The following is a 26,584-nucleotide window of genomic DNA, read 5'->3' as shown; positions in this document are numbered from 1 at the left end:
GCATTGTATGGTAGCAATAAGATTTAGTTATATTCCTTTGGAGATATTTTATTCAAAAGATTTAATCTGTGTTGTTATATATAACAACATTGTTTGGTATACCTATAATGTCTTTAGAATATAAGTATACTTTATAGAAAGAATAACTAATAGCGTAGTAATAATTATCTACCAAAGATAAAGAAATTGTTGAGACAATGAGTGAAAGTAAGTTTGAAAGTGACCATACAGAATGACATGTCCAACTTCCACCCTAGGATTTTGGTACCTAGCTATCACGTTTACGATCTTTTCTGGACCTCTTTCATAAAGTAATATCTACATAGTACTGTGGAGACAAAAGTTGCTGGTATGGAATTCTAATGCTTCCTGGCTGGCAAATTACTAGCTACTGTAGTTTAATAGGTAACGAGTCTATCTGGGACCCTACCTATCTTAATTGTGAGTGCTAGGCACCAAAAAGGTTGAACCCTCTTTACACAAGAATCTGTAGTTTGTGCCATTACCTTCATCATAGAGGTATTTTCTGAGTAATCTACAAACAGCAGAATTTGCTGAATAAGGTATAAGACTAGGAATTGAGATAATTGGATTTTTACTGGCTCTGATTTATTGTTTGACCTTTGGCAACTCACAACTTTTTCTGCACCTGAATGGAACAAAGGAACACAGTCAACAAGTAATGACTGTGCAGCAACTAAAGGGAAAAATATAGCACTCAAAATTCAGAGCTGTATGAATGTTGATGTGAGGAGGTTGTGAAGGCTTCTTACCTGTCCCACATATGGAGAAAGTAAGAAAGGCCTCTCAATCTAGTAAAAAGACTCTATACCAGAGTCATCAGGAAGGTGGAAAGAGGATGTATTTTTGTCCCAATCGTGATTGGAGAGCTGGCCACAATAATAAAAGCATCAGATGTAACAGGCTCTCTCTGTTCTGAACATCCCAGGACTGAAATAAGAAGGCTGTAAAAAGTCCGTTTTATAGCACAATGGTAGAGTAATCTGACAAACCTTGAAAAACTTTACCTGGTGTTTTACATGTTATCTTTGCCTGGTAAAGAGGTAAACTGTCTTCCTCTTAAGTGTTCCAAAAGGAGTGTTCTTTTCCGTATTTTAAAAAAATGACCTATATTATGCAAAAAATTGCTTTTAGTTATGTTAGTTGTTGACCAGGATGTCTGAGCTGTTTAATTGACTCTGATGATGTAATTTCTACTGTCATCACTATATTACAGCATTATTATATTAATAAAACAAATCAGTGATAATTATACAGAATTATAGACATCTGTTCCAGCCTAAAGTCTTTTTTTCTTTCTAAAGGAATAGAATAGTGTCTTGAATTTGCTTCACAGCTCAAATAACTTTCTAGAACAAGTTTGAAAGAATTGCATCTTTCAGGAACAAAGTGATGTGCAGAGTTAAGTTGAGACTGATGTTAACTATGTGTAATATATGCATTAATTAAGGCTACGATTTTGTCACAAAGGACGCGGAAGTCACGGAATCTGGGACTTCCAAAGACCTCCGTGTCTTCAGCCCCGGCGGCTGGGAGCTGCAGGGTCGTTCCGCCTCCCACAGCTGCAGGGAGCTGTGAGGTATCCCCGCCGCCTGAGGCAGCCAGCCCCAAAGCTCCCAGCCACCGCGGGCAGCGGGGGTACCCCGAAGCTCCCAGCCACTACAGGCAGTGGGGGCACCCTGGCAGCTCCCCAGCCATTGCCGTGGGGGGGCAGGAGGACCCCCCGCAGCCCCAGCCACCACGGGCAGGGGGACCCCCGCAGCTCCCTGCCACTGGGGAGGGGGCAGGGAGACCCTGAGGCTCCCCTCCGCCGCTGGAGCCCAGAGCTCCCAGCCACCTTGCAGCTGCCCAGTCCCTTCCCATTTTATCATGGAAATTTTTAGGAAGAGTCAGGGACGGGTCATTGGCTTCTGTGAATTTTTCTTTATTGCCACTGACCTGTCCCTGACTTTTCCTAAAAATATCCATGACAAAATCTTAGCTTGACACATAGTCAGTCCATGAACTCCACATTGTAACTGAAATTTCTGCTATCAGTTTAATAAATTGTACACCTCATAGAAGATTTTGAAAATTTTGTCGTCTCACTCATAATTATTTACTAGGGTTGTGAGTAGACAGATGTCCTACTAATAATGTATTTAATAGGATCCCAGTGAATCTATCTAGAAGAATTAGAAAATGCCCATCTTCATGGTTCTCATGTTGCTGCTATGAATAGGATTGTTGTGTAATGTTCAATTTGAAATGTGTTAAGGAGTGACCGCTTGAAGTCGGTGAAAACAAAAATACTTTTTTGCATTGCCATTTACTGTACATTGTATGTGGCATGTTTATGTTGCACGGCTGTTTTGTGAGCTTATGGTGCTACTTTAATCTCTTCCTTTTGTGTGTCATATTGCAGAATGTCACTGTTGTCACTATTTGACATTAATAATTGCGTGTTTTATCACTTCATTGTTTCAAAATGAATTGTGATCAGTTGGATGGGGATTGGGATCTTTTGTAAAACATGTGTGCCATCTATTGTTACCAATTTTATTTATCTATTGTAAAACAAATCATTTCAGTTTATCAAATGTATAATCAGATGGGACTTGTCTTGTGGCATGATAGGGTTCCTTGTGTGGCAATGCAATGAACTGCAGAGTTCAGAAATAAGCTTCTGGAATTCTTTGGCCCCAACTTGTTGCGGATTTATCCCATTAGAGAGGCTACTCTTGGTTATTAGATAAGGTGAGAGTATCCACACTTCCCATTGCTCTAACTTACAAAGTATTATTTTCAGAGGAAGATATTAATCTTGTCCTGGTGTTCAGTTACATGCTGCCATCATGGCAGCAATTAAGGGTAAGGAGATGTCACTCATGAAAGGATAATTGAAAATCTAGGTCCCATCTAACTGAAGACAAAAATAAATACTATTCCAGTGACAGGACCATAAGGAATGTCTCCCTAAAGGAAACTTATATATGTCTAAATCTTAAAAATAGGGCTGTCAAGTGATTAAAAAACTCAATTGTGATTAATCGTGCTGTTAAACAATAATAGAATACCATTTATTTAAATATTTTTGGATGTTTTTTACATTTTCAATTATATTGATTTCAATTACAACACAGATTATCAAGTGTACAGTGCACACTTTATATTTATTTTTATTACAAATATTTGCACTGTAAAAAAAACAGAAGAAATAGTATTTTTAAATTTCACCTAATACAAGTACTGTAGTGCAATCTCTTTATCATGAAAGTTGAACTTACAAATGTAGAATTATGTACAAAAAATAACTGCATTGAAAAATAAAACAATGTAAAACTTTAAAGCTTACAAGTCCACTCAGTCCTACTTCAGCCAATCGCTCAGACAAACAAGTTTGGTTACAATTTGCACAAGATAATGTTGCCCGCTTCTTGTTTACAATGTTACCTGAAAGTGAGAACAGGCGTTCACATAGCACTGTTTTAGCTGGCGTCGCAAGATATTTACATGACAGATGCGCTAAAGATTCATACTTCAACCACCATTCCAGAGGACATGCATCCATGTTGATGACGGGTTCTGCTCGATAACGATCCAAAGCAGAGCAGACTGACGCATGTTCATTTTCATCATCTGAGTCAGATGTCACCAGCAGAAGTTTGATTTTCTTTTTGGTGGTTCGGGTTTGGTATTTTCCACATCGGAGTGTTGCTCTTTCAAGATTTCTGAAAGCATGCTCTACACCTCGTCCCTCTCAGATTTTGGATGGCACTTCGGATTCTTAAATCTTGGGTTGAGTGCTGTAGCTATTTATAGAAATCTCACATTGGTACCTTCTTTGTGTTTTGTCAAATCTGCTGTGAAATTGTTCTGAAAATGAACATGTGCTAGGTCATCATCTGAGACTGCTATAACATGAGCTATATGGCAGCATGCGGGTAAAACAGAACAGGAGACATACTATTCTACCCTAAGGCGTTCAGTCATAGATTTATTTAACATTATTTTTTTAACGAGCATCATCAGCATGGAAGCATGTCCTCTGGAATGGTGGCCAAAGCATGAAGGAGCATACGAATGTTTAGCATATCTGGCACGTAAATACACCTCTACCCCAATATAACACGAATTCGGATATAACGCGGTAAAGCAGCGCTCCGGGGGGGTGCGCACGCCCGTGGATTAAATCAAGTTTGATATAACACAGTTTCGCCTATAACGCGGTAAGATTTTTTTGGCTCCCAAGGACAGCGTTCTATCGGGGTAGAAGTGTACCTTGAAACGCCGGCTACAAAAGTGCCATGTGAACGCCTGTTCTCACTTTCAGGTGACATTGTAAATAAGAAGCAGGCAGCATTATCTCCTGTAAATGTAAATAAACTTGTTGGTCTTAGCGATTGGCTGAACAAGAAGTAGGACTGAGTGGACTTGTTGGCTCTATAAAGTATTACATTGGTTTTTTTAGTGCAGTTATGTAACACAAAGCTACATTTGTAAGTTACACTTTTATGATAGAGATTGCACTTCAGTACTTGTATGAGGTGAATTGAAAAATACTGTTCCTTTTATCATTTTTACAGTGCAAATATTTGTAATAAAAATCATAATATAAAGTGAGCACTGTAACTTTGTATTCTGTGTTGTAATAGAAATCAATATATTTGAAAATTTAGAAAAACATCCAAAAATATTGAATTAATTTCAATTGGTATTCTATTGTTTAAAAGTGGGATTAATCACAATTAATTTTTTTGAGTTAATCGCATGAGTTAACTGCAATTAATCAACAGCTCTACTTAAAACAAATCTTTCTCCTTTTAATCATTTTGTTGAAGATATGTGCTTATGTAAAGCTTCTTCATTCCTACAGATTCATATCTATAGCAACAAATTGATGTCAGAGTCAGAATTCTTGGTTTGTTACAGGATCAAGAAAAATGTAGGTTGTTGAAAAATCTTGCCTAAACACACACAAGTGCAGTGTTAGCACAAAGAATATAAAATAAACTGGAGTCAAAGTCACCATTCCAAATTTACCAGGTGTATTCTAGTTATCTACTATTTTGATTATTTTAGTAACACTCCCAGGACTCTTCAGGAATCAACATGACTCAGACACCAAAGCACATACAATATCCCTTTCTGTAGGCTCATTATTATAGCCAAACGTTCATTTGAATTGTATGAAAAGCTAACTATGGAGCAATGGTCTCAAGTTGCAGTGGGGGAGGTCTAGGTTGGATATTAGGAAACACTATTTCACTAGGAGGGTGGTGAAGCACTAGAATGGGTTACCTAGGGAGGTGGTGGAGTCTCCATCCTTAGAGGTTTTTAAGGCCTGGCTTGACAAAGCCTTGGCTGGAATGATTTAGTTGGGGTTGGTCCCACTTTGGGGGGGGGGGGGGGGGGTTGGACTAAATAACCTCCTGAGGTCTCTTCCAACCCTGATCTTCTATGGAATAATTATAATGCTCTTATATTTATATAGCTCTGTTTATCCAGATGGAGCCCAAATACTTAACATGGTTTACTAGCTACTTCTACAAACTATACTATAGGAAATACTTTGACCACTGCTCAAAACAACCACATGTGCAGTGAGGCATGGTAAATATTTGCTACTACACAGCAGTGCACATAATCTCATGTGGCCTTTAGAGCTTTTACTGCTGAATTAGTTAAATCTGCTATTCTACATTTTTAAATAATGATAAAAATTTACCCAGCCAAGGAAAGTTTTCTTAAGGTATACTGTGTTACAGCCAGTAGAGCATTTTTTATAAAATACCCTAATGTAGACAATCTTAGAGGGGACTCCTCTGCACAACAAATCTCATACTATGCATACGATATAATATGTACAAAAAGGAGTTAAGATACATAGACCCAATGTTTTTTGTTTAGCTGAAGAAGACAAGTTAGAATGAGCTCTTTTGCAGCAAAGGGAAGTCGGGGGAAGAAGGGGACGGAGTGTCTATCTGTGTGTTTATATGGCCTGTTTCATAGTAGTATCTGAGTATTTTAAACATCTCTTCAGATAGGGAAATATTATCCCTATTGAGTCAATGAGGGACAGAATACATAACACCACTCCTCTTGTGCAGATGTTTTCCAGAATTTCTGGGTTTCTGTTATGGAAAGTCCACAATTCCCATGTGTGAAGATTTTCATGTCTTTGAAGAAGTTAAATTGAATTGCCTTTGACCAAAGAGTAGGAGTAATTTATGCAGCCTAAAGGCTGAGAAAAGCTGAAAAACACTTCTTTACTGTAGTTTTCTGGCTATAATTTGCTTTGTTTTTAAAAATAAGATTCTGATTAATAGGGTATATAAGTATACCAGGAAATAAGTCTCTGATTACAAATCTACAATTAACTAATATTTCAGAGAATAGATTCAAGAGATTTGAGTTAGATTTATTTTGCAACATGGGTGAAACAATTGCCTCAATGTACTTTAATAATTGGGACTTATACTAGAATATACTTAACTGTTAAATCTGAGACTTTTTTTCATGTGGAAAGAAAATTCAGAAGGATAAGACTGAGTGGTATTGTACCCTACAAGAGTAGTGAGCTCACACGTGCGTCATCGGTGTGGGTGCAAAAAATGAACACTTATTTAATTTCAACAAAGATGACAAGTGAGAATGAGCTGTTTTTCAGCAAAGGGAAGTCGGGGAATTGAGGGGAAAGAGTCTGTCTATCTGCGTAGTCTATCATAGTAGTATCTGGATATTCTAAACATTTCTTTTAGGTAGGGAAGTAGTATCCCTATTGAGGGCTTTTCTACCTGGTGCAATAGTCTGCAGTAACTGGAGTATAAATTGTAATGTGCAATAGCATGATGTGCACTAACTGGTCCATGTGGACCCTATTGACATGCACTAAAAGTTCCCCAGTACACACATTAATGCACACTAGGAAACTTTTAGTGCCCACCAGCAGGGTACACACATGCCAGTTAGTGCATGACATGCTAGTGTGTATTAGAATTTACATGCCAGCTAGTGCAGACAAGCCTTAAGTGATTTACCAAAGGTAACACATGAAGCTGGGAATTAAATCCAAATCCCCTGAGTTCCAGTCCTGTGCCTAAGACACAGCACCTTTCTGATAATAAGAAAGACAAAAGTGTGATAATTAATTGTTCTAGTAGCAGTTAGTTATAACTTGAGTATTTAGTTGTATACTTGCTTTATAAATAGGCTGTATGTAATCACTGTTTTCTATAAATAAATTTTCACCATGTTCTTAATTTCACTTCTTCATTACAAGACTGATAGTTCTGAACAATATTAGAACAATTATAGTCCACCTCTACCTCGATACAACGCTGTCCTCGGGAGCCAAAAAATCTTACCGCGTTATAGGTGAAACCGCGTTATATCGAACTTGATTTGATCCACCAGAGTGCGCAGCTCCCCCCCTCCCCCTGGAGCACTGCTTGACCGCGTTATATCCGAATTCGTGTTCTATCGGGTCGCGTTATATCGGGGTAGAGATGTATAAAAAATCAGGTTTTGTTATGCAGCTCTATGAATCCCTAAATGAGTGGTTTTAAAAATCTATCAGTAGTATTGCTTGTGGTGATAAGAGAGAATTAATGATTGTCTTATTTCTTTAGAAGAAACTTTTTGTGAAGAGAAATTTATTTACTGTGTATGGAACAGCAGGCTCTTTAGTTGCTCTGTGTTGTGTTTAAGGATTTACATTCTTTACAGTTGTAGGCTTTTAAATTTTGTTACGTATGAAGACAATGTGTGTGAATGACTGTCAGAATTTGAGACAAGTTGAGGAATTGGACAGTTCACCTGTCACAAATGGTTTCACCTTTTTATTACATTGTTTTACATTCTTGGTATCTTAATTTTGCAATGTTTGTGTCCATAAAAAGAGCAATTTTCTGTCTGCGTATTGGTAGTGCACCACTCACTGTGACATCTAGCAATATCAACCTAATTGTTCCAGAAATTGATTTTTAATAAGGCTTGCTTTTTTAATATCAAAAAAACTTTTAAAAAAAGCTACTGGTACCTTGTCTTCTGCAAGGTAACCCACGGTTGGATCCTAGATGTTAGCTATGCTTGAGTTAGAAAAGCATCTTAACAACTGAAGTAATTTAAAGAACTCTCTAAAAGGCATTTCTTTAGGAGTACTTTTAGGTTTTCCTTAAATTTACAGTATATAAATCTGTATTTAATGTGACTGGCATAATATTTTCAAACCTGCATTTTATGTGACTAACATAAAATATATCAAAATTTGAATGACTGACAAATTATCCAGCCATACCTGTCACTCTCACAGTAGACCCTTGCTAATAGATTACTCTTATAATTCATTCCAATCTTTGCTCTTATGTGGGGAAAACACCATTTTAAATACAAGGTGCTGTAGTGAAATCTTCTTTTACTAGGACTTAATTACTTTATTTTGTTTTAAAAAAACAAAAACTATAATGTGTGCTGGTGTAGCCCTAGTCACTTTGAATTCCTCTTATCCTACAGGAAGCGAGTGTCTCTTCACCCCAAAGAGCAGAAAAGGATTAAAGTAGCCAAGACTACCTATTATATAATTAAGATTAAAATAAATGATTGAAATAAATGAACAAATTACATTGTACTACATCGTGTTTTCCTTTTTAACATACTAATTTGCAAAACTCAATATTTCACAGTGATCCCCCCTATTGGTGCAAATTATCAAGGTTCTACTATATTTTACCTAAGAAAACATTGTGCATATTGTATATAGACAATATATTGCTTGTTGTTTCCGTATTTTCATACGTTTGTTCCCCTAAATTTCAGAATATTTAAGATGGCTTATTTAAAAAAAAATCTATACGGAATTGTAAAATCTTTTATCTTAATGTGGCATAATTATAAATTACATCTTCTGCCTTTTATATATGTCAAGATCATGATGACATTGAGAGAAAGTGGTGTACACTAAAGTTGTGTAAAACTCAGCTGTTTGCATGTACAGGGCTTTGTGTGAACGGTGTTTGTTGCCAGGGCTTTGTACAACCTCTCCCCACATCAGTTTTGGTCTAAACTTGGGGTTTGAACAAAGCCAAAAATGCAAACAACATCCATAAGTTTTGTCAAGTTTCAGGCAAGATCTTAAGGATGGCATAAGCTTAAAAATTTGAGTCTGAATTTCAGTTCTCTCCTCCCCAAAAGTTAATGGGATTTTGGATGTGGGGATTTTGAGTCAGGCTCAACTCTAGTGGAAACACTGCTTAACGCAAGGTTTCAGTCATACAGAATTTGGATTAATTGCTTAGTACTGAAATTGGATGTAATAAATTGTGATGTATTAAATATTTGGAAAATGGCATCTGTTAATAAAAAGGCCAGCACTATCATATCTCTTTTAAAGATATATTTTATTTTTTCAGCAAAGATGTCCAGAAAGTTAAGTTTGCCAACTGAGCTAAAGCCTGATTTAGGTAAGTTCAAAAATAAAGGTTGACCCATATTGCAACTGTGTTTTATAGGAAGAGTAAATTTCCATAAAGTAAGAATCCCAAATTTGTGTTTAAATAGACATGTAAAATCTCAGTTGTTGTCATCCTAATGTCAGCACACAGATTTGTGCATAGTTGTTAAATTTTTATCTGAATTTTTTGAGGCTGCTGTAATTCTTGTTATGTCAGTTACCTTGTGATGTCAGGAATATTACAAGAGGAATATTACCAGAAAAATGTCATGTCTATTTGGAACCACATAACATGGAAAAAACTGGAACACGAAGTTTTACAGACCTCACAGGAGATTTTAATTAAGATCCCATTCTGCAAACAGTTACACTTGTAGTTGAGTACAAGTTTAAAGCTAATGTGTAGAGCTAAGTTGATGTATAATTGTTATAAGAAAATGTTATTTTACGATTTTGTGTCTTGAGACATAGTACAGTAATTTCACAGTAAACATTCTAGTACTGCTTGCATATTAAAGTTTAGAAACACAAATGATCATTCCATCGCATAATTAAATCAGTTTAAAATAAGCATTTTTTTTCAGCACATTGTTACGTCTTACTTGAATGTTAAATCCACAAATATAGGTTTAATTTTATATCTGTCACAACAATCCTATTTTGCTCAGAAAAAGAAACTGGAGAATTCTTATATAATGCACACAAGAAAGGTACATGCAAATCAAAAGTCAAAGAGACAGAATTCAAGAAGTCATTTTCAACCCCCCGTTTCAGTGAGTTACCAGAATTTTGGTTAGCTTCTCTTATGCTTGGTAATGGGTCAATTCAATTTTATCTTCAATATGCAGCTCAGTTGGAGACAGTATAATTAAGGCACTTCTATAAAAAAAAAGTTCTGATGGCTTTTAAGCTGATTTTCCTGATTTTTCAAAAATTCTTGTTAATGACAGAAAAAATTAATCTGTAGCTAATCACGTCTACAAATTATTAATTTGGGTGTTACAGATATTTAAATGGAAAAACCCTTGGATTTGTTTTCTTCCCCAGTAAATATTAAAATCTGAAGAAGCATCTTTTTGAAGAGGGTGCTATGATCAGTAGCTGAAGTTAGCAGAACAAATGATTCATAGTGCATTACACATTATTTTCACTGGCTATCTGACTCTGTACCATATTTTCTTACTATAATGCAGAAAGTAGTAATTTTTCAAATAAAGCCCTAGGAGATTTTCTCAGTGGGGAAAACAATGTAGCCCATTAATGAAATGGCACATTATGCTGTGCTGTAATGCCTTTATGAATAATTTACATAAGTAAATTCTGTTGGTTAAATCTCAATCCTGCTAGTGCATAGAGTTGCCAACTGTATCTATGCACCAGTGAGGGCTTGAAACCAGCATAATCTAGGCCTAAACAAAGCCATAGTGTAAATTACACCATATTTTTAGTGATAAACTTGGATTGCCTTTTAGTAAAAGCATTGGGAGATGCAAGCTGAAAGAGAATGATTTGTCAGGAATTTAAAAATCACATTGATGCTTGAGTACAGAAGAGAATCTCTAAAAATGTTGACCCCTCTGGTATTTACAATGTGTGCAGCTGATAACATGCAGACGCAGATGTTGGTAGCATTTCCATTGTAATATCCTATTTTTAAGGAGTTGCACAGTAAATTTGAATTAAATTAAAACAAAATTACTTTGTGCTTATGATTTGAATTCCCGTTTGTGGAGCTACTTTGTGTTCAACCTTCTTTTAGTCCAGGGATGACTGCCGGAAAAGCTTATCAATGTCACTTTCTATAGCACTCCAGAAGAAACTCTTCAACTACCCAGTTTTTGTTTTTGAACATCACCACCAAAGAACCTTAGGTTTTTTAAGTGACCTATGCCAGAAGTTCAGGCTTACGTGAATAGTCAATGAGCTCTCCTTCCATCAATCTCCTAAAGTCGGAGAACATGACAAGCTATTTATCGCCATGGTATGTGGGTCCCTTTACAGTCTTAAACTGAGACGTTTGTCTCTTAGTAAGATAATAAAAGCCTTCTACTGTTTGATAAATGACTGCTGTCTTTTGTCCCACGCAAAAGATGAACACACACAATGACCATCCAGGACAATTATATAGTGGTGTACTCTGCAGTTGAAGAGATTGTTGCAATTAGAATACAGCATGGAAAATGGGGTCAGTGGGCAGGAGAGGAAATTTAATTAGGGAAATATTTAGCAAAAGGAAGTAATCTATGGAGTGAAAGTTACTACATGCTTGATTTTTAAAGAACTATCTTTACAAAATATGCTAAAAAATCCTAACTATAGTTTATTTTGAAACTTTATACTGTATTTTGCAATGCTTTTTAATTAATGTAAACTTGTTTCAGATGTCAGAGACAACTCCTTCAGTCGATCCCGGAGTTCCAGTGTAACTAGCATCGATAAGGAATCCCGAGAAGCAATTTCTGCTCTTCATTTCTGTGAGACTTTCACACGGAAAGCAGATACATCACCTTCTCCATGTTTATGGGTCGGGACTACTCTGGGTACAGTGCTAGTCATTGTACTGAACCTACCCCCAGGAGGAGAACAAAGACTAATTCAGCCAGTAATTGTTTCTCCCAGTGGTATGTACAAGACAGGAGATTTGCTGCATAATGTAGCTGGTATTCTGCATTATTATTCTTGAGGGGTTTTTAATGTGGTTTTGTTTTTTCTCAATTATTTAATACAGACGCCCCCCGACTTACGCAATCATTCCGTTCTGGAAAGCCTTGCATAACTCAAATTTTGCGTAAGTCGGAAACGTATACCCGTACGTTACACACAAATTTCCGCAACTCAAAAATCCTATCTCTGGCTTATGGAACTTTTTCCGTAAGTGCGAATTTGCGTAAGTCAGGTCTTGCGTAGCCTGGGGAGTGTCTGTAATTCCATAAATAATTATACAATGCTCACTGTTTAGGTCAGGACAGTGTAGTGTTTTGGTATTCTAGAAAGTTTCTATGTCACTTGTGTGTTAGAGATAACCTGATTAGCAATTTTGCAAATCAGTTAAGTCTGAACTGCAAGTTTACAACCTGGTATAGGAATATCAGGTAAATGGACTACTGTTTGTGTAGAAAGAATGACATTTGAGTAGCTCTACTGCAACACACACAGTGTTAACAGTATAACTAGAGGGAGACAGCAAGAGAAGAATATTGTTAGATGCCACAATCTTTTTATTCACGAAGTTCATATTAGGGTTTCCCACTACAAAAAAGAATAAAAGTTGATTATGACTACATAGATTGGACCGGCTGGTACTATGTGCTAAGGACAAAATTCTTCTCTCAGACCCATGTGGCAGATTTCAGCTCTAATATTCTGCCTTCCCCCAATGCATAGAAACTATCATGACCTGCTCCTTCCTGGGCACACACCTTGTTCAACACCAGTGTCTTCGGGTCACTAGTATAGCCCTTTCGCCTGTCTCAGCATCCTCTCAGAACACTTGCCTATGAATATCTGGCCTGACTGCTTTTCTTACCTCTATTTCAAGGGCCCTCTAGATCTCTTCAAAAAAATCCTGATTGATTATGCCTTCGATTTACAGGTTGGAAAAAACAAAAACTTATATTTAATCTGAGTAAACATAACATAATAATAGCTTTCAGTAACCATTATAGTACTTACTCCCAGAAGGAAAACCTAATTTTATAAGAGCCCGGCAGTGCTCCCCTTCCTGATCAGTCTTGCTCCCTGGCCTTCTCTGTAATCCTGCTCTCTCCCCCATCACGAGCCAACTCACCACTCTTCAAATTCAGAATCCCAAAGTTCTGAAGGAGCAGTCTGGTTGGAACTTCTGTCCAGGAGTCCGAACTTCTGTGTCTCTGGGCACCCCCTGGCATATGTTCTTTTGGTCTTTGTCCGACAACATACCCCATCATATAGGTACACAAGCAACACTTATCCTATAACACCATCTCCTATCATACCATTTCAAGTTTACATAGTCCTTTCTCTATAGAAATCCAGTTGATTTAATGGTAGTTACACACAGATGTGCCTGAGGACTTCTGCCAACAAGCATGTTAGGGTGAATATGGTTTATCATGTGCAATGCTGAATGTGGCTGGCCTGTGTTGACTGCTACGTTGCATTCATCCGCTTTTCAGCTAACACGATTGTTGGCAACTATATTCAGACAAAGTAAAATTCTGTAATATAGACCAGGCTGTAGACTTAATACAATGTCAGTCACTAGATCTGCAGTCTGGATCTAAGAGGAGAATTTTGACCTAAGTAAGCTTTCCTCTGTAGATGGCAAATCAAAATGTATCTAACTATATGTAAATAAAAATGACATTAGACAAAAGAAGCAGCACAGCACAAAGATGCCTCAGTTTTAACACATGCAGGAGACAGCAATTCAGTAAATAACAATGGTGGGTGAAAATCCTCTTCCCTGCTAAACAGACCTTATTTTGTAATTCCCCTTATCACAAAGCCAACGAGGGAAGATGCAAGAGAGCCTGCTCGCTTATACCTAAACATGTCAAATTCAAAGAAGGAAACACAGGTTGACACTTCTGACAGTTAATAGTATTCATCATAGATGATATTAAACACACAGTACAATTTATTGATGCTGTGTTTAGGAAAGCATTAATGCCTATGAGGAAAAGAGTGAAAGCTGTTTATTTTTAACATCTAAGTTTAAAATACATGGGTTCCAGCTTGGTCCTCCTTTAAAAGCCTCCGCTATTTCTTAGCACTATCTTGTCAGTCTCTCTGATTCAGGAAAACATCCCTGTTTAGGAAGGTCGATGTGCTTAATTTCAAGTATATGCTTAATTTCCATTGTAGTCAATGGGACATATACACACACTTAAACTTAAGTCCATGCTTAAATGCTTTCCTGAATAGGGATGGTCTTAAGCACAAGTTTAAATGTTTTTTGATTTTTTTTAAATTAAATTAACGGACATTTTGGCCAATTTGAGTTTTACTGTAGAAGAGACAGAAGGCAAATCTGAAGGTTTTGTTTGGAAGGATCTCTTTTATGTTTAAAAAAATTGGCAAAGACAATTAGTATGTAGTTTGGAAGACAATTCAGGAGAATTATTTTAGATATGTCAAATTCTATATCCTAGGAACCATTTTGAGGCTAAAAGGGGCAATCCTGAGAATGGCTTTTCTGGACACCACAGGATCTATAGTTCCACCAGCATATGAACCGTGGAGAGAACACAATGTTTCTGAAGACAAAGATGAAAAGGACAAATTGAAAAAACGGCGGCCTGTCTCAGTGTCCCCCTCCTCCTCTTCTCAGGAAATCAGTGAAAACCAATATGCAGTGATCTGTTCTGAAAAGCAAGCAAAAGTTATCTCACTGCCATCACAGAACTGTATTCATAAACAAAACATAACAGAGACTTCTTTTGTTCTTCGTGGAGATATAGTGGCATTGAGTAATAGTAGCTGCCTTGCATGTTTCTGTGCCAATGGACACATTATGACTTTTAGGTAAGATCTATTTAATCATGATTTAAACATTAAAAAGAGATAAATTATAGTTCCCTGCCACCTCCTACCCTGTCCCCCAATGCACCCTGTTTCCTCAATCCACAGAAAAAACAAAAAATATATATTCAATGATGATGATAAACCTGTAGGAATAGTAACATCTTAGGGGTGGGGGTAATTTGGCAGCTGGATAATATTGAACTTGAAATTTATTCCTATATGAATTAGGTTCAAGCTATAGTTCAGATGAATTGTTAACAAATAACATAGGCTAAACTCCTCTAAAGTAAAATATAAACTTGTATTATTTAAGTTTTCACATATGAAATCCATAGTTTACTTTACTGATTTCATGATTTGTTACAAAACTTGTGTAAAAACATTACATATTGAAAGCCAAAACCTGCTCTTCCTTATTCCTATCCCTTGTTTTGGTTTATTTTAAATTTATCTTTTTCCCTCAGTTTGTTCATTTATGTATTGATTGATTTTTTTTTCCCGTTAATATTCTCAGGAATTACTTTCTTCCCAACAGTGCTTGTCATAGAGCCATAGAGTCATAGACTTTAAGGTCAGAAGGGACCATTATGATAGTCTAGTCTGACCTGCTGCACAACATGAAACATGGACTATTTATCTGTCTAAAGTATTGCACAGAAAAGAAAAGAAAAAAAGCCAAAAGAACATTATTAAGGTCGCAAAGTCAAGCACTCAAGTTAGGAAATGCCAGAATTAAGGTTGCTCTTGTTACTTTAATTTAGTCCCCTGTGTATGTATGCATTATGATGCAGTCTTTAATCACATCTTTGATGACATTATTTATCTCAGCGTGTCTGTGCACACACAGCAAGTCACTCCCAATCCCATTCTTTTTTTCCTCAAGGACTCCCAGTCCCAGTTCTTATATCCCAGCTCCCAGTCTTCTTGCCTAGACAGCCCCAGTCTCTTCTCCCAATCCCAGTTTCCTTACTCCCACTATCCTACAATTCTACTCTTCCCCTCCCCTAGGCTCCTTGTTCCAATCTACTGACCACATTTACCCTCCCCCGGATCTGGCCCTTGCCCTCCTCAGCTTTCAAATCAGGAAACTTCATCCACCTGCCTGGGCCCTGCAGGAGGAGCATTGAGCGCACAAGAGAGACAGGCTCTCTGCTTTCAATTCTGGTGCCCTGACCCAGTATACCACCCAGCCACCAGCAGCTCAAGATACAGTTGTGGGTAAAGTCCTGCTCAGTGCAGATAAAATCTTCATAGATCTTAGTGCAAAGGTCTAGTAAGTCTCTGCTAAGCATGTGACACAAATTTTTAAAGGCTTATAAACTGGCTGATTTGGGGTAGATTTTTAATAATTATTAACCTAACTGGCTCTGTGGATGAGGGGAAAGCAGTGGATGTGTTATTCCTTGACTTTAGCAAAGCTTTTGATACGGTCTCCCACAGTATTCTTGCCAGCAAGTTAAAGAAGTATGGGCTGGATGAATGGACTATAAGGTGGATAGAAAGCTGGCTAGATTGTCGGGCTCAACGGGTAGTGATCAACGGCTCCATGTGTAGTTGGCAGCCAGTTTCAAGCGGAGTGTCCCAAGGGTCGGTCCTGGGGACGGTTTTGTTCAATATCTTCATTAATGATCTGGAGGATAGCGTGGACTGCACTCTCAGCAAGTTTGCAGATGACACTAAACTGGGAGGAGTGGTAGATACGCTGGAGCGTAGGGATAGGATACAGAGGGACCTAGACAAATTAGACGATTGGGCCAAAAAAAACCTGATGAGGTTCAACAAGGACAAGTGCAGAGTCCTGCACTTAGGATGGAAGAATCCCATTCACTGTTACAGACTAGGGACCAAGTGGCTAGGCAGCAGTTCTGCAGAAAAGGACCTAGGGGTTACAGTGGAGGAGAAGCTGGATATGAGTCAACAGTGTGACCTTGTTGCCAAGAAAGCTAATTGCATTTTGGACTGTATAAGTAGGGGCATTGCCAGCAGATCGAGGTACGTGATCGTTCCCCTCTATTCGACGTTGGTGAGGCCTCACCTGGAGTACTGTGTCCAGTTTTGGGCCCCACACTACAAGAAGGATGTGGAAAAATTGGAAAGAGTCCAGCGGAGGGCAACAAAAATGATTAGGGGGTTGGAGCACATGAGTTATGAGGAGAGGCTGAGGGAACTGCGATTGTTTAGTCTGCAGAAGAGAAGAATGAGGGGGGATTTGATAGCTGCTTTCAACTACCTGAAAGGGGGTTCCAAAGAGGATGGATCTAGACTGTTCTCAGTGGTACCAGATGACAGAACAAGGAGTAATGGTCTCAAGTTGCAGTGGGGGAGGTTTAGATTGGATATTAGGAAAAACTTTTTCACTAGAAGCACTGGAATTGGTTACCTAGGGAGGTGGTGGAATCTCCTTCCTTAGAGGTTTTTAAGGTCAGGCTTGACAAAGCCCTGGCTGGGATGATTTTGTTGGGATTAGGTCCTGCTTTGAGCAGGAGGTTGGACTAGATGACCTCTTGAGGTCCCTTCCAACCCTGATATTCTATGATTCTATGATTAATTACGTTTATTACAGGAGTGCATAAAGACCAACGAAGAGCGGGGCCCATTGTTCTAAACTCTGTGCTAGGCACTAGAGCGTCTCAAAGGGTACATCTGCAGTGGATCTGGAGGTGTAATTTCCATCTCAGCTAGACATACCCATGCTAGTTCCAATTGAGCTAGCATACTAAAATTAACAGGGTATGCGCAGCTGCACAGGCAACCGGATGGGTTAGCTGCTCTGAGTACAATCCCGTCCAAGACCCTAGGTACGTACTTGAAGTAGCTAGCCCATCCTGCTGCCTGTGCAGCCATGGCTCCACTACTATTTTTAGCGCTAGCTCCATCAGAACTTGCATGGGTATGTCTGCCCAAGCTGGAAATTACACGTCCAGCTCCAGTATAGACATACTTAAAGAGATGGCTGCCAGACTATTTTAACATGGGAAAAGAATACGTTTTCCCTTAGCCTCATTCTCAGAAACTGTTGAACCAATTTGGCTGAACTAAAAAAAAACCAAAAAAACACACGTCCTGAGGCAGACACTTGGCATAGAAAATTTCAGCTGAAATGGTTAAAATTTGGCAAAGATATAAGTCAGTGGTTCCTCAGCCAAGGGTACATGTACCCTGGGTGTAGGCAGTGGTCTTCCAGGGGGTATTCAATTAATCTAGATCAGTGTTTCTAAACCTGGGGGTTGCAGCCCCCTGGGGAGTCACAGCATGGGTTTAGAGGGATCACAAGTGCAGGACCGGCATTAGGGGGTGGCAAGCACGGCAATTGCCTGGGGCCCCACACCACAGAGTCCCCGCAAAGCTAAGTTACATGCTTCAGCCCCACCACCTGGCGCTTGGGCTTCAGACAAGGCTCACAAATGAAAAACCAGCTCAAGTATAACACTGAAATGTAAGCACAATATTTATATTCCAATGAATTTATTTTAAAAAGTGCTATGACACTTCTTTGTATTTTTATGCCTGATTTTGTAAGCAAGTAGTTTTTAAGTGAGGTGAAACTTGGGGTACGCAAGACCAATCAGACTCCTGAAAGGGGTACAGTAGTCTGGAAAAGTTAAGAACCACTAATACACGCAACTGAAAATAGGGTCTTATAATGGGAAGTGTCAGGCAACCAGCCCTGCCTATAATTATAACATACAGCCAAACAGTTCTCATAAGTCCTTCTAGGACTCTATAGTGTGAGGCAGATATTTCTTCAAGGACTTGTTAAAATAAGATTAAGGTAGATATACTCTGTCAAAAATCCTTAACTCCTAGCCTACAGAACCATAAGAACAAAATATCACTAGTCCTACATGCTTTCAAAACAAGAGTGCTGGTCATTTTGCAAGAAGAGAATTACTAAGGAGAAGTTTATTCTATTCATCTTATCATCCAGTCTTCTCCCAGTCACAAGATATAACTATTTCTAAATTAACAAATTCATCCAAAATGATGGCTAATTAAAATGTCAAAGAAAGTGATCATAAATATGTCATTTAACTTGAAATATTTAAAATAGATTGGCAGGATCTGGGACCGCTGGTCTGGCTGAAAGGATATGCAAGAGCCAGCAAGTCACATCTTGGATGATGCTACAAATGTTTGGCCTTGTGAGGCAGCTGCAGTGGACCTTGAAGCATGCAACACATGGCCTTTCACATCCCATTAGTATGACACAGTATGATATTCCGGTCTCAGTGGCCTGGTAGCAGACCAGGCACAATCTTCTTTAGGGAATAGATTTCCAAATGCCACCTGTTCACACTGTAGTGCAGAAACTGCTTGAACAACCACCTTCACCTATCTGAGTCTAATCTAAAGTCTAGCTCCATCTACATTCGTTGGGTAGCTGCTTTGACTTATCATTCATTGGTCAAAGGTAGATCAGTGCTTCCACAGCCCCTCATCATCAGGTTCATGCAGGGGCCCAGGGCTTGACACATTTTACCACCCTTTCCAATTAAAATGCCTCCTGTGTCATGGAATGTTAATATTGGCCTGACAAATTATTATGTTCCTTTTAAAACACTCAGTGATTATTTTCCTCATGGCAGAGACTTGAGCTTGCAGAGTGCATGAACTTCAGACTCTAGTAACTGATCCTCCTAGACCAAGCTTTACTAGGATAAGTTGGTGGTGCAGAGTCATCTTCAAAGTAGTGATGGAGCTCCACCTTACTGAGCATATTGACAGGACAACGTTTTTCTCATATTCACATGCCCTGGCAAAGCCCTTCTCTAGGTCCATAATGTTATAAGTTCCTTCCATTATAATGGAGCAGGCTAAATACCTCACACAAAGTCCGCCCAATGTATTGCTTTGTTTGATATCTATCACTAAGATATCTGTGATTGACCTAGCTTGAAGCTGGAAAAACATGTTGGCTCAATTAACCTTAGAGCAACTTCCTCTTTGTCTTTAGTTATTTCTGTTTCAGATGCATGCAGGCCAGCCACTTCAACCCTGCACCACATATTTACAAAGCAATACTGCTTGAATTCAACCCCTACAGAGGAATCCTGCTCTGGTCTCTCTCCTGCAGAACCTATTTCTGAAGCAGGGCAGCCCAAACTCTCCACCTCCTTGATATGTTTCTTAAGATATGTCCCTTTAGTTGGCTATGCTTTTGAAATTGTGTTTTCAACAGGCTATCAGGCTTGATATTTTGAAGAGAGATCTCATATGAAGAAAAAACCTACTTGTACATGTTGTTGCTATTACCCTTTTTCTTGTTTGCTGCTAGTTATAGTTTCATTTTTGCCTTACATTTTTTTTGATCTCCAGGAGTTAGAATCCTACACAGCAGTTATCTTTAGAGTAGGAGGCAACTACTTGGCATGTAATTCTTCAACTCTGAAGATAACCTCTTGCATGACTTTTGCTCTCTCACCCAAGTTTCTAACTTTAAGATGGTGGCCTGTCTTTGTTTGCGTTGAGTAATTAATCCTTTCAGTCATTTTATTTATGATGGGCTAACTTATTTCAGGGGGTGGGGTTGCAGGAAAGCAATGCTTCCCAATAACATAAAAAGCTGACTGAAAAGTTCCAAGGATGATGTTTACAGCCCAGAGGTTGTATGTGATCACCAGAACGGGGCATGGTTTATGGTCTAGCCCATTATTGCTGCCTTTGTTCTAGTGAGGCCAAGAAGTGAGAATCCTGCAAGGTTATATATTTAAAAAAAAAAAGAAAAAAAGTACAAGGTAGGTAAGCTTTGTTTTCTCTTGAAATGCAACCAAATTAGGGAAAAGGGGAGACTAGTTCACACCAAGATGGTAGAAATCTTTTTCTTTTTGAGAGTACTTTCCATGCCATTTCCCTATGAATAGAATAGATGCTCTAAAAAAAATTACACAATGAAATAAAGTCTCTTCTAGTGAAACTCTAATTCTTCCAAAAGTGACCTATTTTGAATTTATAGTGTACGTTTAAAAGTGTGTGTGTGTCTGTATTAATATGGAAGGGCAGTAAAATTTTGTGCTAGAAATTAATTGTTCAATGCTACTTTAAATTTTAGGCAATAAACTTTTGTACTACCGAGGGGAGGGGGGGGTTAGGTCTAAAATCAAGGAGCTACCTGGTTCACTACATGTTGTGTTTTTCACTGAGGTTTCATGCCCCCACTGAATTATACTTACCAGTCTACTGCAGTACTGTTAGTAATGTGATTAAAAAGGATAAGAAAAAGAATAGTGTACTATAGTTTGTAAATATAAGTTGAGAAACTGAACAATAATAATAAAGGTAGTCCTCCTTAATTTAAATGATCTTTTAATTCTCTTCTCAAGTTTGCCAAGTTTAAGGCCATTGTTGGATGTATATTACTTGCCACTTACCAACATGCGGATAGCCAGAACATTCTGCTTCACCAACAATGGACAGGCGTCGTATCTTGTCTCACCTACAGAAATCCAGAGAATCACATACAGTCAAGAAACTTGTGAAAACCTACAGGTAAAGATTATACTGTTAATACTGTTGTTTCTTCATAAGTAAGTATCCTCTACAGGTCCCTGATCTTAATTCTTGATAATCACATGGTAGATTAAAACCCCTTCTAAAGAAGCTATGGTGCACTGGAGGGCTTTACAGTATATAAAACATCATGATCTCTCGTGCTTCAGTTCCCTTTCTCCCAAATGGTGGTGTGAAACATCCCTTGTACATCTGTGGAGCAGTCTTTTCCTTTTTTGTCAGTCATGTTCCATGTGAAACTTCCTTGATAATTCTTGCAGTTAAGGACTTCAAAATTCCTCCAGTCAAAATGGTAGTAATCAAAGATGCATGCTGCCAGAGGCAGGGAGCACAAACTCAAGGCATTTTGATTGACACATTCTGTTGCAGAAATTTCAGAGACGAAGAATGAGATTCTCATCTCTTTTTTGGCCTCATAAGACAAATAAAAGGCCCAGAGCAGCATAAAGGGACTCCACAAGCGCCAGTTCTGGATGAGGAAGAATTCCCACAGTGTTGGAACTGTGGAAGATGCACATGCAACAAGCAACGTGTTGCAGGATTAGGTCATTATCCTTTTTTTGGAAAAGTACTGTGGGATCTTCAACATCAGTGCATAGTTGGAAGCATGTAAGCATACGAGCCTGATTCTTAGTCCACTTAGTCATCTGTTCTGGGTTTATAACTCTCATAAGAATAATTTAGATAAAAATGGAACTGACCATTAAATACCAGGATGTGTTATATACTGTGTATGCTTCAGTGTGTGTGTTGGCTGCCTTGTGAATATCATGTAAGCATCTTGGGTGAGATTTTCAAAAGCAGTCAGCATTGTCCTGACTCTGCTCCTATTGAAGTTAGTGGAAGTTTAACTGCTAATTTCAATGGGAGAATAGTTAAGGAGCACCAAGTGTTCCTGAAAATTCCGCCATTATGTCTACTTCCCACAAAAGGGATGGGACCAAAAAGTGGGGATCTGGAGAGGACCCAGCATCTCAGAACTTCAATCAAAGGTAAGGGTGTTTTCATATACCTTTATGCCACTAAGTGCAAATTTTAATATCTAGCCTCTGACATCCATCAGGAATGTGTGCACTGTACATCTTCTTATACTATTGCATACCTATCTATTTTAGAGTTAAGTTCATGAGAACTGTTGCTCCCATGCTGTTGGATCAGTTTCTTTCCATGCTCATGAGCCTCTGGGTGAAATAGAGCCAAATGAGAAAAATGTCCCTGAAAGGATAACATTTTGCAGGAGTTTTCAAGTAACACAATAGGGTAAAATCTTGGCCTTATTGAAGTCAATGACAAAACTCCCATTCACTTTAGTGAGGCCAGGATTTCATCCTAGAATTCCAAAAAGTGAATCCATGAGTATCCAATCGCTGTCCATCCTAATGTTCTCTCATTTTAAAAATTCCATAAGTAAGACAGCTTTTCAGCCACAGCTGTAAGTCAAAAGAAAAGAAGCTGAGTGTTTGTTTTAATTGAACCTGATTTACATGTTCTTGAATTTGTATGTTTTGCATATTAGAAGTCAGAAAAAAAATCGTAAAGGCAGCTTGTTATATAATGAAGACATGGTGCCACGATGAAATAGTAGATAGCCACAGACTTGTGTATCAGAAGCTATGGAAATGACTTGATGTCTTGAAATTATCCAATATTTAAAAATTAGGCAGAATAACATGAACTACACATAAGTTGGGACATAAACGGGACATGTTAATGTTCCAAATGTGGTAAATGTAGTTTCAGCAGGAAAATAGTTAGTGTTGCCCAATTTTTAGTTGAGGGAAGACATGGCTATTCTCAAATATTACTTTTCAAGTACTCCTGTATTACAAGCTCAAATTATTATTTAGCAGATGACTTTGAAGAGTTTCCTGATCTGTTTTTGACTTCTGTTCAGGCATATTGCCAAACATAGAAGATAAAATTGTTCTGAATATTTGCTGAAAAGTTCTGTCCTAGTGTGAATATGTTGCATTATGAAATTGCAAACCCTAAAGGTAGATGGTTAAAGTGAAAATGGACTGCAGTAATCTTGTGTTTTTATAAGAGTCTTAAAAAGGAAATACGTTGTTGCTAGCAATAATTTTTTTTTTTCATTACAAAGGAAATGTTGGGTGAGCTCTTCACTCCAGTAGAAACACCAGAAGCCCCAAATAGGGGGTTCTTTAAAGGCCTGTTTGGAGGTGGTGCACAGTCACTCGACAGAGAAGAACTCTGTAAGTTCATTTTTTATTCTGAAAAGTATTTCCACATGAGGAAAGTGGCGAACCATGCAGAATGTATTTAAATATTCTGTACAAATTGTACATTAAAAGAAGATAAAGTTGCAAAGAGAAGCACTCGGAAACTAGGAAATAAGATTTCCGGTGCAAACGTAACTCTCTTATTTATATGCAACATAATGAAATCCTTAAGTACGAGACCACATATTGTTTTCCACTGAATCTTCTGCCTCATTTATGCAGGGGTTGGATGGTGCAATAAATAAAACAGCTGATACATAATTATATTCATCATCGCCATTCATATGTGGACTCATACCTGATTCACTGAGCACCATCCACCCACTGTACTGAATACTCAAATATGGGAGGGAAGTTGTAAATAATGAACCGGACAGGTCAGTAATACAGAAAGATCTGGATCACATTTTAATATGGCCAAATGTTAAGTTATAAATCTAAAAACAAAGAATGTAGACCATACTTACAAAATAGGCAACTTTATCCTGGGAAGCAGTGACTCCGGTGGAAAAAAAACCAACCACCTTGGGATCCTAGTGGTGAATCAGCTGAACATGAGTTCCCGATGCAATGCTGACCACAAGGGCTAATGTGATCCTTAGATATATAAACAGGGGAACATTGAGTAGGAGTAGGGTGATACAGTCACATCTCTGTTTGGCACTAATGCAATCACTACTGGAATACTGTGTCTAGTTTTAATGTCTATAATTCAAGGATGCTGATTATTAGATTTCAGAATTTGGATATTAGAATTCAGAGAAGAACCACAAGAACGATTAAAGGTTTAGAAGACAGACTTTATAGTGATAGACTCAGGGAGTTCAAATTATTTAGCTTAACAGAGAAGGTTAAGCTGAGAATTGATTACATTCTGTAAGTACCTTCATGGGGAACAGAAATTTGATAATGAGCTGTTCAGTCTAGCAGTCAAAAATGTAACAATATCCAATGGCTGGAAATTGAAACTATACAAATTCAGGTAGAAATAAGGCATAATTTTTTAACAGTGAGGACAATATCCATTGAAACAATTGACCAAGGGTCTTGGTGATTCTCCATCACTGGAAATTTTTAAATCAAGATTGGATGTTTCTCTAAAAGATCTGCTGTATTTCAAACAGTAACTAATTCACGAAGTCCTATGGACTGTGTTGTACACCTTTTTCTTTCTGAGCCATCCCCCCTTTCCCTCTTTCCCCCCCCCCCCCCCCAAACATGCTATAAAAACTCCATGGCCCAGCTGTGCCACAACAACAGTTTTTCTGCATATGAAAGCCAGGGCGGCATTAGGGGGTAGCAAGCAGGGCAATTTCCCAGGGTCCCACACCACAGGGAGCACTGCAAAGCTAAGTTGTTCAGGCTTTGGCTTCAGCCCTGGGTGGTGGGGCTGGGGGACCCAGGCTGTGGTCCCGTGCAGTAGGGCTTAGGCTTTCTACCCTGGGCCTAGCAAGTCTAATGCCGGCCATGCTTGGCGGCCACCCTGAAACCTGCTCGCAGCCCTCCAGAGCCATGGTTGAGAACCACTGTTGTACAGGGCATCAGACTAGATGATCACAGTGCTTCCTTCTGGCTTTATAATCTATGAATGAGGCTGAGGTCAGGACCACCTCTTTATTCATTCACACTATCTAACTTCTACTACAGTGAATGAGGCAGGAGTTCTCTGTGCTTCATTCATTACATATCTCTGTCTCACCACTCAACTTGTTCACTGAAAGAGGCAGAGATGGTGTGGGGCAGTGGGGGGGAGCCATGACCATGTAATTAAAAACTGTATTGTGATACACATGTACAAGGATGTATAATTAAGAATGTGCGGGACAAATTTTTTTTGTTTGTTTCAAATTTCCCCCCCCAGTACTTCAATTTTCAACCTTACTAGTCTTTTACTGCAATTTTTATATAGACTTTTAAGAGGGGAGGGATTGTTTGTAGTTGCTTGAAGAAAATCTAATTTCATCATGTACAACTACTTACTAGGCAGCACTGTAAAGCTCTTTATAATGGATATGCAATCAGAGGTAGGAGTGTTTGTCTCTTTCCATATGCACTGTTACTGATAGTATTGAATCAAGGCTCTTTGAGATTCCTACTTTTTTTATGCATTATCGAAGTCCATTACCACATGCATCTATATCTTAAAAACTAAATTCATCTTAACTTTCTCATCCACGCATGAGCATATTTCATGTATTGAATGTTGAGAGACCATCTTTTGGGTTTACATTTCCATTCATACTTATGCATAGTCCCAGTAGAATGTTTGCAGATCATTTATCACATAACAAAAAACAGTATTTTCATAATGAATGTTTATTAAACCATTGTAACACAACTAAGGAAAACAATTTTCACCTGGCCACAGAAGAGCATATTTGTAAGATAGGGATTACATCCTTGCCATATTTCAAGTCTTTTCAATTTTCCACTGAAACTGTAGACCAGGGCGGGCAAACTTTTTGGCCTGGGGGCCGCATTGGGTTTTGGAAATTGTATGGAGGGCCAGTTAGGGGATGGGGGCGTCTCCAGGGCCGGCTCTAGGCACCAGCAAAACAAGCTGGTGCTTGGGGCGGCACATTTTTAGGGGCGGCATGGCCGGTGCCAGAATGCTGCCCTTAAAAATGTGCCCCGGCCACCCTAGCTCACCTCCGCTGCTGCTCGCGCGGATTTGCGCACCGCTACTCGTCCTCCCTCCCAGGCTTGAGAGCCTGGGAGGGAGGGGGAGAAGCGGCGCCCGTGCCACGGCCACTCGGAGTCTCCCCCTCCCTCCCAGGCTCTCAAACCTGGGAGGGAGGGGGAGATCCCGAGCGGCCGTTTCGCGCGCCGCTGCTCCCCCTTCCTCCCTCCCAGACTTGAGAGCCTGGGAGGGAGGGGGAGA

General features: G+C 38.8%; 1 protein-coding gene across 2 annotated transcripts in view; it reads left to right on the top strand.

Moving 5' to 3' along the window:
* Window positions 1-26,584, top strand: part of STXBP5 (syntaxin binding protein 5) — a 178,569-nt gene that overhangs the window by 146,227 nt on the left and 5,758 nt on the right. For both annotated transcript variants that reach the window (XM_024219875.2, XM_024219859.2), the window contains 5 exons: window positions 9,411-9,461; window positions 11,833-12,072; window positions 14,584-14,956; window positions 21,277-21,442; window positions 23,565-23,676. In XM_024219875.2, the coding sequence (XP_024075643.1) occupies window positions 9,411-9,461; window positions 11,833-12,072; window positions 14,584-14,956; window positions 21,277-21,442; window positions 23,565-23,676 (942 nt within the window). The remainder of the gene's footprint in view (window positions 1-9,410; window positions 9,462-11,832; window positions 12,073-14,583; window positions 14,957-21,276; window positions 21,443-23,564; window positions 23,677-26,584) is intronic.

Source organism: Terrapene carolina, unplaced genomic scaffold (assembly GCF_002925995.2).
Source record: "Terrapene carolina triunguis isolate 2854851 unplaced genomic scaffold, T_m_triunguis-2.0 Scaffold85, whole genome shotgun sequence".
In the NCBI taxonomy this organism is placed as follows: domain Eukaryota; kingdom Metazoa; phylum Chordata; order Testudines; family Emydidae; genus Terrapene; species Terrapene triunguis.
This window is presented reverse-complemented; position numbering and strand designations above follow the sequence as displayed.